The sequence below is a fragment of the Phytophthora sojae genome (genome assembly GCF_000149755.1).
Source record: "Phytophthora sojae unplaced genomic scaffold PHYSOscaffold_9, whole genome shotgun sequence".
Taxonomy (NCBI): domain Eukaryota; phylum Oomycota; class Peronosporomycetes; order Peronosporales; family Peronosporaceae; genus Phytophthora; species Phytophthora sojae.
In genome coordinates, this window is record NW_009258123.1 from 2105646 (window position 1) to 2121740 (window position 16095).

The following is a 16095-nucleotide window of genomic DNA, read 5'->3' on the forward strand; positions in this document are numbered from 1 at the left end:
TTTTTGTCAGTTTTTCTTGTTTTCTAATTTTTCTGGTTCTTCTGGTTTTGCTCTTCTTCACATTGCGCTGTTTCTGGTGGTGATGGTGGACTGGAAAGTGGACACGCTGGGCCAAGCTCAGTCGTCTCTTCATCATCTGCCGTATTGCCACTCTCCTTTCCAGCTGTAGCTGCTTCCTGCTTGCAATCACCGCTATCCAGGGAGGAACGCCCTCAGCTGCAGCTTCCTCCATCTTCTGCCTTGCTCGCACCGGGCTTGTATCGGGGGGATCACCTTGATCTCCCATTAGGACAGCACTTCACAGGGTCGCGGCGCTCTCAATAGAAGGTCGTATAGTTCAGCCAAGACAAATCTTTCGCTGGAGGCCTGTGGATGGCTCCGTTTGTTGCTTCGTATGGGTCACTCCCAATACCCACGGGTTGATCTTGGCCTGCTGTCGCTTTGACGGTTCGGCGGCTAAATCGGGAGTGCGCGAAGCAAGGCCAGAAGTGTCCAGTTTGACCGACAAGTGGGTGGTTGCGGAGTCATTGAACATTTTCCCAGGTCTATTGTGAAATTTCCGATATAGCGCCAATTAGATCAATCCTACGCCCCGAGCTAAGCTATTCAGACTTGCTAAAGTATTTAGTGAAGATCACCTTCAATAGCGAGTAGATAATCTCGGTTGGTACGAGCTCAGTCTTCGACAAGTGTATCATAGCAAAATCGTGTAGTGCTAAGAGTCTGATAGAGCGCTGACAAACTCGTTTTAAGGTCTAAAACATATACCCAAAAAGTTTCTGAATCACTCAGCTTTGTGCGAAAGGCCCCGCGGGCTTGCTATAGCTACATGCCCGCTAGCTCGTCTTTGTCGGTTCCTATTCTGGTCCATGCTGTGCTAATAGATACATAGCACTTTCCTTCTCCGCAGGTGATACACCTTCAACAGAGCTGCATCACCACAAATTGCTGCAAATGCTGGCTGAAATCCGAATCCCCACATGATCGCAAGTCAGCGTCTTATGTTCGACAGCATGCTCTGTCATCACTGATGAGTCTCATACATGTAAAATCCGATCGGTTCTTCCAATCCCGATCGGAATGTGTTGCCTCGTGGACAGCGATACTGGCGTTTCGAGTCGAGAAAGCGCACTGTGATTCAGTTTGCAATTTGCCCAACACCATCCAAAGTCCCGCAACAAGGAATCATGAAGTTCGCCGCCGCCGCCGCCGCACTCATCTCATTCGTGATCGTCGGCACTTCCGCCGATGGTGGCTCCAGCGCCTGCCCCGGCGAAATATGCCCCCTGAGGCCCCTCCCGTTTGCGGAAGTAACGGCGTCACCTACAACAACCAATATGAGTTCGACATTCAAAACTGCGACAACGGGGGGATCCAAGTGGACAGTGCTGCACCAGGGCACGTGCAACAGGAGCGAGGGCGGCAAATAATTTCAAGTCGGTTGCCAAGGCTCAACTTGCCAGCGCGTTCGTTACCCCTATGACGGGCCAAAAGGGTTTGCTGTCCCGGACGACTTTTTCACACTACAACTGAATAGGACGTGTACCCATAGGGGGAAATGGCATCGTCGCAAGACAATTTAATGGCTTTGAATTTCGTTCGAGTGATTCCCCTCTTCATCTATTGCTGTGAACTTTAAACACTTACCAAACGTGAGCGAGCCTTATTGGCGTTTTGCTAACCATTTGTTTGTGTATACTACTAGAGCTTGATGCTTTAACCTGAAGCGCTCTCGTTGCTTACGATGGCAGGGAATTATACAGTGACGCAAGTTGGCTAAGTTTACATTTAGATTCACTATGCCCAACTGCAGCACCGTTGTAATTCGTCACTACGTTGAAGCTACAGTGACGAATTTCCTTTCAGTTCCAAATCAACACCATAGCAGGATGGCTGCTTCGTGCGTGGCTTCCCACGCTGCTCCCCAGTCCCCCCAGCCCTTCGAGGAGCAGGACAGGACAGCGCTCACTCGCGCGTGGATCGCGGCGGCGGAGGAATACGCGACGCAGACGTCGACGGCCTCCCTCAAAGACGCCCTCGGTCGTCCTGGAGTCTTCTGGGACAAAGTGCAGGCAAAGTACAACGCAGTCAGCGGTAACGTCCCGGGCCTGGAGGGAGTGGAGCGGCAGTGGTTCGGGTCGGCGAAGGGTGGGGTGTTTTCGAAATCTGCTGGGTTATCAGCATGTCATACGCGGCACCTTCCACAACGAACAACATTGCAGAGAACATGGGGCTGCTTATGGGGTTAAAGGCCTGTCATCGCCACAATTGGAGACCACTCCACGTGGTTGGTGATAGCAAAATTATCATCCATCAACAGCAGAAGCGGCGACCACCAAAGGCTAAACACCTCACTCAGCTATACTGGCAAAGTCGGCGGGTTGCGGATCAACTGTCGGTCATCAGCTGGCAGCATCACATACGCGATTTCAACAATATGGCCGATGCGCTCGCCAACCTGGCGATGAATACACGGCGTAGCATGTAATGTGAAGTGGAGTGTCCTCTTGGTGCTGCTCACGCAGAGATGGAAGCAACGACAACACTCAGCTGGGCAGCAAAAGCCACCTTGTTGGTCGTGTGTATATTCTCAACTGAGGCCTAGATTCTTCTCTTTCACCTTTTGTCTTACTCCTACTGCAAGTAGTATAGTGGGGATCAGTATAATCCGCAACAGCCCCACCTACGGATTCCCATCAACTTGCATCTCCAAATCTTGCCCTTGGCAATAATCCCATTGCAGCTCTGTGTTTTTCAAATGCCGGACGTGCCAATGGCTTTGTAAAAGCATCGGCCACGTTATCAACTCCTGGCACCCGAAGCACGTCAATTTCCTTCAAATCGATGCGCTCACGCACGAAGTGGTGGCGCACATCGATGTGCTTGGTCCGAGAATGAAACACAGGGTTGCTGGCAAGCTTCTTTGCACTTTCGTTGTCAACAAAGACTTGGGATGGCTGAATTTGCTGCACCTGCAGCTCCTTCAGCATTTGGCGCAAGTGCACCACCTCCTGCACCAGTAGACTAAGAGCCATATATTCGGCCTCGGTCGTGTGCAGCGCGACGGTCTTCTCCGTCTGGCTGCTCCACGAAATGATGCTCCCACAAATTGAGTCACGTAGCCTGCAACAGACTTTCGATCATCAACTCGATTTGCAAAATCCGCATCTGCGTATGCTCTCAGATGATCATCCAGCTTTTGATCTGACCACGCTAGGCCACCAAGCTGGACCCCCCAGTCCGCTGTGTCTTTCAGGTAGCGCAATCCACGTTTTGCAGCTCTCCGATGCAACAGATCTGGGTTTTCCAAGAACTGACTGCTAGGTAGGCCAGATCGGGTCGGGTACCGAGCATCAGGTACATCAGGCTGCCAACCACAGCACGATATGGCTTCGATCTCATCAGTTGCCTTTCATCGTTTTCGGTCGGACACATGGCCTTGCTCAGCTTCAGATCCGCCGTGCTTGGGGTCTTGAAGCCATTGCAGTCCTGCATGTTGAACCGCTTGAGCACGGTCTCGGCATACTTCTGCTGACCAATGAACATCGTTCTCTCGGCCCGGTTCCGCGTGATCTCCCAGCCTAGAATGTAGTGTAACTCCCCGAGATCCTTCATCGCAAACCGGTCCTCGAACATCTTCTTCATCTTGTTGATGAGCTCCATCGACGGAGCAAACAAAATCAGATCATCAACATAGAGAGGGATGAAGACCAACTGCCCATCAATTACTTTAACAGCCACGCAGGCCTCCGACTGCAGCATCGTGAAGCCCTGCTCCTCCAAGAACGACTTGAGCAGCTGAAACCACACTCTGGGCGCCTGCTTCAATTCGTACAGGCTCTTCTTTAATCTGCACACCCAGTCCTCTTTGCCTTTCACTTTGTAGCCTTCAGGCTGCTCCATATAGACCTCCACGTCAATCGCCCCATTCAAGAAAGCAGTAGTGACATCCATCTGATGCACTTCATAATCCCAGACAGCCGCCAGTGTCAAGAGAACACGCAGTGTCTCCAGCCTCACAACAGGCGAGTACACCTCTAGGTAGTCGATACCATAAAACTGCATGAAGCCCTTGATCACGAGCCTCGCTTTGAAGCTTTCGATCTCTCCGTTCGCTAGATACTTGACGCGAAAGATCCAGCGATTCTGCAGCACTTTCATGTGCTTCTCACGCGGCAACAACTCCCAGGTATCGTTCTTCATCAACGAATCAAACTCATCATCAGCTGCATTTTTCCATTGCAATGAGTGCTCACTCTCCATAGCGTTACCGAAAGTATCTGGCTCTTCAAACTCGCCAATACTCATGCAGCAATAGTCCTCCCACCATGCAAGGATCAACTCGTTCGCCATAGCACGTTGAAACTCAGCTCGTGCTTTCCTCCATCCAGCAGGCAACGAGTTCACATCATCATCTGGATTTGTATTTTCGTAGGCAATGTAGACGTAGTCACCGAACCACGTGGGCGGTTTACTTACCCGACCGCTCCGTGTCACTGGAGGGTCTTTAGGGCGAGTGCCTCTCGGGCCTGTGTACTCACGAAGTGCTGTGCAAGGAGGCGTTGATAGACGCCCCACACTCGCAGCATCACTCGACACTTGGCTGTCCGAGTCGGCCCGCTCAGCAGCCGATGACCTGCTGTCCACCTCTTCCACCTCTTGACTCCCTGGTAGAGCCCTCGTTTCGTCAGCAGCCGGTCCCTTGTGCCGCCCACTGCTGCGTTTCCTCTTTCTCCTTCTTTTGGAATTGCCTGGCACGCACTCACCTCGCAGGTGGTCTGCCTCATGTCCATTAACACGTTCCTCATCACGTTCTGCCACCTTGCAAGAACGATCACATCCAGATGCTGTAGAGCTCACTCCACGTCCTTCATCTCGTTCTGCCACCTTACTAGAACGTCCACTTTCAAACACCGCAAACCGCACTCTCTTTGGTCGAGGCGCTGCGGCATCACCACCGGGGCCTCTCTTCTTGGACCCACATGCCCCATCTGACCGGACATCTTGCTCAACTGCCCCACCTGGTCGGTCATCACATCGGGTGTCATCAGCCCCACCAGTCCGATAATCACCTCCGTCTCTGGAGTCGCTGGCCCCACCAGTCCAGCAATCTCCATCATCACGATAACGGAGGCTGCATTTGGCGTTAATGCCGAGTCCATGAGCAATCGACCAGCTTTATTCTCATAGAACACGACATTATGGCTGTAGAAGGCCTTGTTGGTCTTGCTATCGAGCAAGCGATAGCCTCGCTTCTCTCGCGAATATCCAACGAAGACCGCCTCCCGTGCTTTCGCCTGCATCTTCCGTCTCTCCACCTTGTCGATTTACGACAGGACGGCGCAGCCGAACGTCCGCAACTTCTCATAAGCAGGAGTCTGACGGTGCCATATACCTCCATGCCTCGAACCGAGCTTGGCATAATGTTCACGGAGTATGCAGCTGTCATCGCTGCCTCACCCCACATCGCTTCAGGCAGGTCGAAGTGCACGAGCATGCATCGTATTCTCTCCGTAATGGTGCGGACCATTCTCTCCGCGACACCATTTTGCTCCGGAGTATGCTTGATGCTGCTGCCAAACTCCATACCATACTTCGTGTCACACGTACTTTGCAGCTTCTTGAACTCCTTTGCATTGTCTGACCTTACTGCTTTCATTCTGACATGCTGCTGCGTCTTGACGCGTTGATAGTACTCCTCAAACTTCTGGTACACTTCCGAACGATGCTCCAGAAGATACACGGTGACAAACCGACTGGCATCATTAACGAACACGGTAAAGTACCGTTTACCACCGTAGGAGTGCTCTGCATACGGACCCCAAGCGTCCACATGGACCTTTTCGCCAACTAACCACTCGCGGGTCTGTGTCCGAGACTTCTTCATGCTCTTCCTCGTAAGTTTCCCCTTCACACAGGTCTCGCAATTGAAACCCACCGGGATACGCAAGTTCACATGTGGCAACGGCCACTGATCATGGCTGAACAGCGCATTAAACGCGTTCTTGCCAGGGTGCCCCAATCTCGAATGCCACAGCTCCAAACTACTCACTCGAGCTGGTAGCGCCACCATGGCTACCTCTTGGGGTCTCTCCAACTTTAAGCGATAGAGATTGGTATAATCAACTTGAGCGGTAGTCACACCAGCCTGTAAGATAACATCAGCGCGATCTGCCTCATCAAAGTGCACCTTCACACGATCACGTTCAGGCAGATATTGGTTCAGTTGCCGTCGCACTGAATAGAGACTGCACTGCAGCTTTGAAGCATAACGAACTCCTCGCAGCGTCAGTGAGCACCTCCCACCAGTAGTCTCCAGCTCCTTAACCACAGTACCAATACCCTCAACACCCAGCGAGTTCTTTCCTCCAACTCGAATCCGGGCGCTAAGAGGCGTGAACTCCATGAAATCAGTGAGCTGGTTCGAAATATGACTCGATTCACCAGAGTCCAGGTACCAGTTATCATGGGCTTTGTCTGCGACAGGCTTTTTCATTTTCATCACTTGAAGAATAACATACGCGCTGTCATCACTTTCATTAGCGTAGCTACTCGTTTCAGCAGCCTTAGCACTCTTTCCTCCACTCATCTTCACGCGCTTCTGAGCTTGGGTGCTGCTGCGATCTTCAGCTGGAGGTCGCTTGCCAAGAAACGGGCAATCAAACACATGATGCCCTGCTTCATGGCAGTGATAACAAGCACCACCTGGCTTTTGTCCACTGCCGGCTTGGCCACGTCCAGTTCCACGTCCACCACCTTGACTCCCGCGACCGCCAGAACCACGTCCACCACCGGAACCGCGCCCGTGTCCTCCAGATCGACCACCACGTCCACGGCCGCGACCACGTCCTCGACCTCTTCCTCCACCAGCAAAGAACGCCTTTTCTTCATCATCATTGTCCTTGGCGCCCTCTGCTTTCCGACCTTGGCGATGGTCGTAAGCCATCTCCAATGCGAGTTCACGTTGTTCATAATTAGGAGGATCATCAGCATTTTGGGGCTTGTGACTGGCGAGAAACGTCTGTACAACATGATCATATTCGCGCGGCAGAGATCCAATCAATAGTGCTGGCTTTACATACTCGTCCACAGGACGCCCGACGCCAGCAATGGTCTCCATCAGCCGACGCATCTCGCTCAGGTGATCTGGCAAATTGCCGTTGGGAGCGAGCCGTAGCCGACTGAGCTTGGCCCTCTCCTCAGCGTACTTCAGGTACGTCTTGTCCATAAATCTCTTTTTCAGGCGCTCCATGACACGAAACGGGGTGGGTTCATACTTCGCAGTCTTCATTATGTGATTCGTCATTGCGTCGTAGATGATCTCCTTGGCGTGGGCCATCTCGCTCGTCCACGTCGCGTGCGCCTCTGCCTCCTTGCTCTCGTCCGGCTCGAGCAAGTCCTCCATGCAGTACTTCCACAGCTTCTTCCTCTCCAGCTTGAGCTTGACTCGCTCGTGCCAGACCTCGTAGTCCTTGCCGTCAAACGTCGGGATCGTCCTCTTCTCCTCGTGTGACTCCTTGGGCGTCTTCTTCTGCTCCGCCATGACGTCCTAGTTGCTGTGCTCCCCACGCGTGAGCCTTGGGCTCATAACCTGAAGTGGAGTGTCCTCTTGGTGCTGCTCACGCAGAGATGGAAGCAACGACAACACTCAGCTGGGCGGCAAAAGCCACCTTGTTGGTCGTGTGTATATTCTCAACTGAGGCCTAGATTCTTCTCTTTCACCTTTTGTCTTACTCCAACTGCACGTAGTATAGTGGGGGTCAGTATAATCCGCAACACAATGTAAACCCGCTCGAGTCATCGGCTCCGACTCGATCTGGGAAGATCTTCATGCCTACGCAGCCAGTGACGTGGGGCACTGGCTGGAGCACATCAGCGATGAGAACGCTTCGGGGTTCGGGGCCTTCACACCTTAACGGTTGGGGGCAGCCCTGAGTGTGTAGCCACTAGGGGTAATAAAGCAGGGAGATCGGTTTGAGACGACCTCCGTCAAGGTCATCGATGTCGTTAGCCACGAAGTTAAGTGACAACAATGTACCTCAATGCCAAAACAAAACAGTCAGCGGTAACGGCAGGGCAGCTGAAGAACTCCTGACTCAATGGCGGCAGATGCTGCAGCCATTGACCGACTTCCTCGAGCTTTTCCAACACAAATACTTCGAGTCGAGACCCAACTTCCGGTACGACGACGCCTGCGTGGGGCAGTCGTTCAAGTGGGCGACTGTCCAGTTCCGAGCCAAGACCGGGGCCAAATTCCCGCACGTGGCGGCTGCGACGCAGCTCACGAGCCACAACAAGTGGTGGAGCGTGCTCAAGCCGCTCGTCATGCTGCAGCGAGCCTCTTCAGTAGAGCAGGAGGAGGGGGGAGAGGAAGAGGAGGGGGCATTGGTAGTTTCTGGGCTGCAGTCAACAATTGCATCCAAGCGGACGAGAAGGGAAAAAGAAGATGGTGGGGATGACGAGAAGGACAGTCGACGTATGAGACAGCGAGTGGAGCCCCGGGAAGTTGAGCTGCCAATGTCTCCGTTCAGACCGCAGAGTCCCGGAATCGTGTCGCCGCTGCCGTGGAAAGCGACCCACTCGAATTTGGATGAGGTGAAACTGCGGAAAGTGGTGGCGATGGAGCGTCGCCTGGATCTCGACACCATGACGCAGGGAGAAGACGGACTTTCGCCTGAGGCGCAGGAGTATCTGCGGTGGCAGCGTCAGCAGATTTTAAGGAAGATGCGAGAGGAAATGAACGACGTCGCTACCACGTAAAGGAGACCAGTGGTGACATCGCTACGATCTGCGCTGTCGGGTCGATCCATATCTACAGAAGATAATATCACTGCAGGATTATTATGAACATCATATTAGAAGAAGAAAAAGTTGATGAACTAGATAATGGATATGCAGTTTCGCTAGCTACGGTAAGTTATGGTAATATCTACTTGGACAACTCAATTATGGCCGCGGAATCCAAATTCGACAACCCTGTTGGGGTAAACTAATTGGTTTGCGTGCATCAAACCCAAGTCGTTGAAGCTATGAACATCATATTAGAATGCTCTAATCGACGAATGACTGACGATTTTCTACGATTACCGCAAATAACCCTATAAGAAATTCGCGAGACCACTGTTTCGACAGTGTATATTGCAACACGCATGCTCTTTCTCCCGATCGAGTTAACCGCGTATTTATTCTCATGGTAGTGCTTCTTTGGAAAACAAGAATTTTCAAAATTTGAATGCCCCCTTGAGCAAAATGCTAAGAAAAAGGAAGTTAGTACACAATTATGGCCGGGTATGGTTACGAAAATGCTACGAGAAAAAACCTCGCTACTGTTCGCTTGGGGGCTGCTAGTTTGCATACAACATACATGTACACAAAATGCGTTTTCGGGACATTTTTGGCGTCAAAATGGAGCCAGTATCTGTAGTTGCCCACAATGGAGTTATTAACCCAGGAAGTTGGAGTCCGCGCTGCCAGTCCGATGAACGCTCTCTGGTTTGATGCCCATCGAATTCCACTTTTCAAACTGCGCGAACTGCAACGTGCGCGCCATGTCTTTTGAGCTCTCGTTCCATATGAGTTGTTGAGCAACTTTGCCAGGTCTCGCTCGCCGTAAATATTCGTCAACACCTTGATCTCCGTTGTTTTGACGTCTGGTTTTCTGTTGAGCACAACCACGAAGTCCTGCCAAGCCCTGAAAAAGCTTTCAACTTGACCAGTTCCGCGACTTTGTTAGTGACATCTCTCTCTTCGTCTTTGCCCTCCGGGTTGTCAACTCGCACTGTTCTTTCGGCAGGGGCGTTGTGCTCAGCAGCAGCGAACGAGCGAGCCACATCAATAGCTGGATGTTTGAGCGAGACCATTTTCGCGGTAGTCGTTGGCGTGCCACCGGCAATTGAGATGAGAACAGCAGAAGCCAGTAGAGTGATGATATCGTGAGGAAGCATCGTGTCGCTCTTGGCCGACTACAGTGAGACAACATGTACTTGGGGTGCAAAAGACGGATTGTTACTTTGCTTTGAGTTGTCTCGTCAATTTAGCTGATGGGCAGCATTGGATATGTTACTCTGAGCCTCAGGCTGAGGCCTTCAGCCCGAGGGAATTTTAGATTGCCGTAAATTTCTTTGGTACCATTGATGCAGCTCGTCTTCTTGAGCTTCTTGAACATCTTCATCTCCAGCACCGAGATCTTGCGGTACGTCTGAATCAGGAACTGAAATTTAAAATTAAAATGATAACGATCTTGCGTGGCCCTGGAAAGAGAGATGTACACGTGTTTGCTTCTTTGGTAGGCACTTCCACAGCCTCGAATTCAACTGGAATTATATATCTAGCATATGTGCCATCACTAGTACTGTACATGTAGAATAATTAAAAAGAAAAAAGTGAAAGTAGTTAGCGGAGGTTCGCCCACTCCAAATTTCGTGATCGATTTTACGACTCGGTCGAGATAATTCTAGCGTCGACAAAGAATTCTGGCCCACGGAGGCATACGCCAGAAGCATTCGACTATTGGTTGTTTCGACTTGTCTTGCCGAGTTCCGATCCACCCGTCCCTCATTGTGGCGCATTTTGTTCTCCTCTTCCACATCCAGTTCAGTAGGCAAGAGGTATTTTTCACGGCCATGTCCTTCTCTCAAGTTTATCTTTCAACCTCAGACGGGCTTAACGTGGAACTGAGGCATTCATTTACTCATGACATACCGGTTTTTAGTTTCTCGTCGGTCACAGCCACCTTGTCAGTCGCGGACGGCTTCATAATTGCAAACCTTTTATGAGACCTTCTCCGGCTTCACAAAATCAATTTCAAGCTTTCAAAGTGCGGGAGATATACTTGATCAGATTCTTCAAGGCAGAAGATTGACCACAATTTCATGTTGAGATTGGACACTCTTGAGTTCACCAGCCCGCTCTTCGTAACGTACTTCCAGACCATCAGCTCGTAGCATCCTATTCGCGTAAGGATCGGACTGGGGGTAGTCAGCCACAGCCACCGACCACTGCATGCGCAGCATTGCAGTGCCAGGTTCAGGAGTAGATGCAGTGCTCACTCGAGTCGCTGGCGTTAACAGTAAAAAAATAACAATAAAAATCGCCCTGGGGGTTAATGCCTCGGCAACAGGAAGTGCCACAAAAACGAATCGTGAGGAGAAAGGGTTTGAAATACGGTGTGCTTTCCGACCAGTGAGGCTTGTTGGCAGCATCTGCTCGGTCGTCATTCATGAGGAGACCCTCCGAATGTCAAATCCGTTCGGTCCTATTTACCTGCGAATCGCGCCGATCAGTTTCCAATTTTCTCAACACATAAGCAACAGCCAAGTACCACCTCGCAAGGACCCATGAAGATTGCCTTCTGGTTTCTCCGTCGGTGTCTGGGTCTGGGGATATCTGGGGCCGCTCAAGAACAAGGCGGGTAACCAAGTTCCGCTCAAGGACAAGGCGGGTAACGTAGTTCCGCACAAGATCGAGAAGATCGGTGGTGCCGTCAAGGCGGCGCCACGAGACGAAGGGGTCACGTCGTAAGCCGGGCCTAGTCGTGTGGCCGACGACGCCAGTCGCCCGCGACTCCGAGCCTCCAGCCAAGGCTCCAGCCGCCGAAGAGTGTTATCACATCTTCGACGGCGTGACCGGTCGTCGGGTCAAGACAGGAGCTGTCGAGCTTACAGCTCTGCCCGAGGTTTCAGAGTTGCTGAACCTTGAGGAGCTCGCCATGGAGGACTTCTTGGCCGAGCTAAAGGCCGGGGAGATCGCAGAGTTGGTTCTCCTCCGACCGGAGTCCACGTCGGCCGAGTTGAACTCGTCCTCGGTCATGGACCAGGCAGTCCTGGAGGAGTTCCAGAGACAGCGCGCGTCGCGCATGGGCTCTGAGATTCTTAAGAACCCCCGGGACCCGGTGTACCCCTTGGTGAAGGAGTTTGAGGACGTGGTGTCCAAGGATCCACCGTCCAATCTCCCTCCGGACAGGGGAATCAGGCACGAGATCGATCTCGTGCCGGGCACGAAGTACTGTGTCACGAGGCAATGGCCTCTTCCCCGGGAGCAGTGTGAAGTCATTGATGCCTTCTTTGCTGCCAAGGCAAAGACAGGCATGGTGCGGGAGTCGAAGTCCCCGCACTCGACGCCTACCTTCTGTGTTCGCAAACCGAACGGAAAGTGGCGTCTGGTTCATGCTTATAACAAGCTGAACAGCGCGACAGTGCCTGCGCAGACACCGATCCCGCGCAAGGACGTGTTGCTCAACAACATGGCCGGCTGCACGCTGTATAGCGCGCTGGACCTGGTGGACGGATACTACCAGATCCTGATGCGCGAGAGCGACATCCCACTCACGGCTGTGAGCACGCCGAGCGATATGCTCTGGGAGTGGCTGGTCATGCCTCAGGGGCTTTCTAACGCCCCGGCAACGTTCAATCGCTTGGTCACACAACTGTTCCGACCTTTGCGTGCGTTCACACAGACGTACTTTGACGACATCTTCGTCCACAGCCGTACCGAGGCAGGCCAGACGGCCATGGAGGTGCATCTCCAGCACCTTCGACGTGTGTTCGAAGTCATGCGGGCGAACAAGCTGTACGCCAACATCGACAAGTGTGTGTTCGCAGCTGAGGAGATCAAGGTCCTGGGCTGCTTCGTCAGCAGCGCCGGGGTCCGGGCGGACCCGGAGAAGGTGAAAACCATCGCGGCTTGGCCGCCACCTCGGTCGCAGAAGGACCTACGAAAGTGGTTGGGCCTCGCCAACTACCTGCACAAGTATAGTGCAGGCTACGCCGATCTGGCACGGCCCTTGTCGGATCTCCTGAAGAAGGATGTCGACTGGCGCTGGGAGCGTCGCCATCAAGATGCTTTTAACGACATCAAAGCGAGCTTACAGCGCGCGCGAGTCCTGGCATTGCCGGACGAGACGAAGCCTTTCAGCGTAAGCTGTGATGCGTCTGACTACGCAATTGGCTGTGCGCTATTGCAGGTCGACGATGAAGGCCGCGAACGGGTCATCTCGTTCCAGTCCAGGCAGCTCAAGGCAGCCGAACGGAACTATCCAGTCCACGACAAGGAGCTACTTGCCATGAAGTACGCTCTTGTCAAGTTCCGAGTGCACCTGCTGGACTCGACGCCCTTTGTCGTTTATACAGACCACGCGTCCTTGCGGACTGCCGTCAACACGCCGCATCTCTCACAGCGGATGGCGCGTTGGCTGTCATTCTTCGCGGAATACAACTTCCGTGTCGAGTACAAGCCGGGCAAGTTGAACGTGCTTGCCGACGCGCTGTCGCGCCGACCCGACTACGAGCTTGCTCATATTAGTCGGGTCACGACGGATCTGTATGATCGCATCAGGCTGGGGTACCGAGACGATGCCAGTCTCGGACCTCTTGTGCGGTTCTTGGCCGCTGGCTTGGAAGCCAAGGCCGAGTGGCTCACGCCCCGACAACGTGCAAAGCTGCACCGCTATGAGTGGGCTGACGGTTTGCTCCACTATAGGGTCGAGCCCGAGGATCCTCCCCGTATTGTCGTGCCCAACGACGAGGATCTCAAGTACGACATCCTGATGGAGGCGCACGACGCTCCATCCAGTGGCCATCTCGGCCGTGAGAAGACGTACGCGTCTGTCTCGCAGATGTTTTGGTGGCGTCACATGTACAAGTGGGTCGCCACCTACGTCCGTACGTGCGAGACGTGCCAGCGCGTGAAGCCTGCCGGTCACGCCTCGGCACCATTGCAGAGCCTGCCGGTCCCAGCGGACTGCTGGAAGTCGATGAGTCTCGACTTTGTCTTCGGACTTCCGGCTGATGACCGTGGCAACACTGGTGTTGTTGCCTTCGTGTGCCGTCTGAGCAAGATGGTCCACTTTGCTCCAGTTCGTGACACCGTCACTGGCGACGAGGTCGCTCGCCTGTTCGTGGACTGTGCCTTCCGACACCACGGTCTGCCCGAGACCATTGTCTCTGATCGAGACCCGCGGTTCACCGCTACGTTCTGACAGACGCTGTTTCGCCTTCTCGGCACACGACTGTCGATGTCGACGGCGGACCACCCGCAGACGGATGGCCAGACGGAGCGCGTCAATCGCGTGCTCGAAGACACGCTCCGCAGTATCTGCGCGGAGATGCTCCGCTCTTGGGCTGATCGCTTGCCCATGGTTGAGTTCGCACTCAACAATGCGGTACATGCATCGACGGGCTTTACGCCCATTTACCTGAACGGGTTGCGCCACCCTCAGGTGCCGCTCACATTACGAGGCAGTACCGGGGCTTCGGTCCTAGGTGGGAGAGAGGCTCGGAAAACCTTTTCCTCCCAAGTCTCGGACGTGAGTCCAGCCACCTTGCTGAAGCAACTGTCCTCGTTTGCCGAAGACAGGCTGAACATAATCAGCAGGGTGCGAGACACCATGGCGCAAGCCCAAGATAAACAGAAGGAGTACTCTGACCGAAATGGAAGAGGAACCATGAACGTGTTTAAGGTTGGGGATTTAGTTCTCCTAGATACTAGAAACCTACCGCTAAACACTGTTAGCTCGGTCGAGAGCAACAAGCTGAAGCACCGCTTCATTGGACCCTTCACGGTCCTCAGCTGGCATGGCGCGGCGTACACCATAGACTTGCCCAAGTCGATGACGACTCACCCGACGTTTTACGTGGGTCGTCTTAAGAGGTATCATGACCCTCTGGCTCTGGCTGCCCCGAAGGAAGCGGTGGGTGGCCCGGTGGACAAGAGCGCAGCTCCTCGAAGCGCGGCGTCGGGTCGCGGTAAGGCGCCTGATACGCGCGCTGGTCGTAAGACGGCGCGGCGTGCATCGGAGCAGCATACGCAGGGGCCCCGTACGAGCCCTGGCCAAACTGGGCCTGATACGAGTGGGACTGCTGCTGCTCCGGATACGGCGCGTGGCCATGAAGTTCGGCTCGAAGGCCAGCGAGCTGGTTTCGCAGCGAGTCGTAAGACGACAGGTCGGCTCGACGATCCACACGGCCATGGAGACTGCGAGTTTCTTGATAGAGCGAGGCAACATCCTCACGGAGCCGCTCCACGGCACCAGGCTGACCAGCACGAGCGGCAGCCTCGCCACCAAGACCGACGCCAAGCGCGATCTCGAGGACGTACACACGGTCCCGGAGAAGACGAATCTCCTCTTGCTGCAGGGCCTCCACCTGACTCGGGGCCCCAGCATACGGCTGCGTCGCCTCAGGCTCGTAGCCATGGCCGTGCGAGGCCACCGCCGGCCCTCCTTGATCGTAATGGGCAGATCCACTACCACGTGGAACGGGTCGTCCGGGAGCGGCGGCTCCATGGCAAGCGCCAGCTGCTCGTGAAGTGGAGGGGTTTCCCTGAGTCGGATAACTCGTGGGAGCCCGTTGAGCAGCTCCAGGCAGACTGCCCGAAGGCTGTTGCTTTATGGGACGAGAAGCAGCGGCAGCTTCGTAAGTAGCCCTTGGCTTCTTGGCCGGTACCCGGGGCACGGTAGCAGACGTAGTCGCACCACGCCCACGCTCTTCACGAGCTTTAGCTCTCGCCTCTTGCTTCAGCTCATCCATCTTCGAGTGGAGCTTGCGCTTGCTCACGAGTTGAGCGAACTCGATGCGGAGCTCGCGCACGTCCAGGATTGCGGACAGTGCGCAATCCTCACGGAGTTCGTTGAACTCTTGGTCGGAATACCCTTTGCGCTGGACGTAGCGCCAGAAGAGGTCTTCCACCTCGCTCCAGGTCATGTTGACATTCGGCTTGACCCAGTGGAAACCCCACACAGGATGGAGTCCACCCTTGTCCTCCAGCTTCTTGCGAAGCGTGGTGAACTCCTTCAGTGTGAGCTTGTGTGGTGCTAGTAGCACACACCGGGCGACTTCAACGTCGCCAAGAAAGAGGGGCTCTTTCTCAACAAGAGCACGCTCATAGGAACCCCTCGAGGTGTACCCGCCGATATGGCCACGAGGAGCCGAGAGCTTCACCAACAGCGCTGGCGCACCAGTGCCAGGCTCGGGCGGGAAGTAGCCCTGCGGGTACGTGGCATCCCCGCCTGAAGAAGACTCGATGGCAGTCGTGGCAGTCGGCTGCCTGGCATACGCACCCGAGCTATCAGCGTGGTATTGCTGCTGCTGCTCGTCGAGG

General features: G+C 54.0%; 5 protein-coding genes across 5 annotated transcripts; 2 read left to right on the forward strand and 3 right to left on the reverse strand.

Moving 5' to 3' along the window:
* Window positions 1-1187: 1187 nt before the first annotated feature.
* Window positions 1188-1430, forward strand: PHYSODRAFT_260618 (hypothetical protein; the record flags this gene model as incomplete). Its single annotated transcript, XM_009536609.1, has 1 exon — window positions 1188-1430. The coding sequence occupies one exon, from the start codon at window positions 1188-1190 to the stop codon at window positions 1428-1430; it is 243 nt and encodes an 80-aa protein (XP_009534904.1).
* Window positions 1431-6591: 5161 nt separating this feature from the next.
* Window positions 6592-7543, reverse strand: PHYSODRAFT_260619 (hypothetical protein; the record flags this gene model as incomplete). Its single annotated transcript, XM_009536610.1, has 2 exons — window positions 6592-7021; window positions 7083-7543. 2 exons carry the CDS (start codon window positions 7541-7543, stop codon window positions 6592-6594), a joined length of 891 nt encoding a protein of 296 aa, XP_009534905.1.
* A 489-nt stretch (window positions 7544-8032) lies between these two features.
* Window positions 8033-8760, forward strand: PHYSODRAFT_260611 (hypothetical protein; the record flags this gene model as incomplete). Its single annotated transcript, XM_009536611.1, has 2 exons — window positions 8033-8065; window positions 8110-8760. 2 exons carry the CDS (start codon window positions 8033-8035, stop codon window positions 8758-8760), a joined length of 684 nt encoding a protein of 227 aa, XP_009534906.1.
* Window positions 8761-9442: 682 nt separating this feature from the next.
* On the reverse strand, window positions 9443-9944 carry PHYSODRAFT_305347 (hypothetical protein; the record flags this gene model as incomplete). Its single annotated transcript, XM_009536612.1, has 2 exons — window positions 9443-9691; window positions 9714-9944. 2 exons carry the CDS (start codon window positions 9942-9944, stop codon window positions 9443-9445), a joined length of 480 nt encoding a protein of 159 aa, XP_009534907.1.
* A 900-nt stretch (window positions 9945-10844) lies between these two features.
* On the reverse strand, window positions 10845-11216 carry PHYSODRAFT_305348 (hypothetical protein; the record flags this gene model as incomplete). The annotated part of the gene is made up of 1 exon (XM_009536613.1): window positions 10845-11216. One exon carries the CDS (start codon window positions 11214-11216, stop codon window positions 10845-10847), a length of 372 nt encoding a protein of 123 aa, XP_009534908.1.
* Window positions 11217-16095: the final 4879 nt, after the last annotated feature.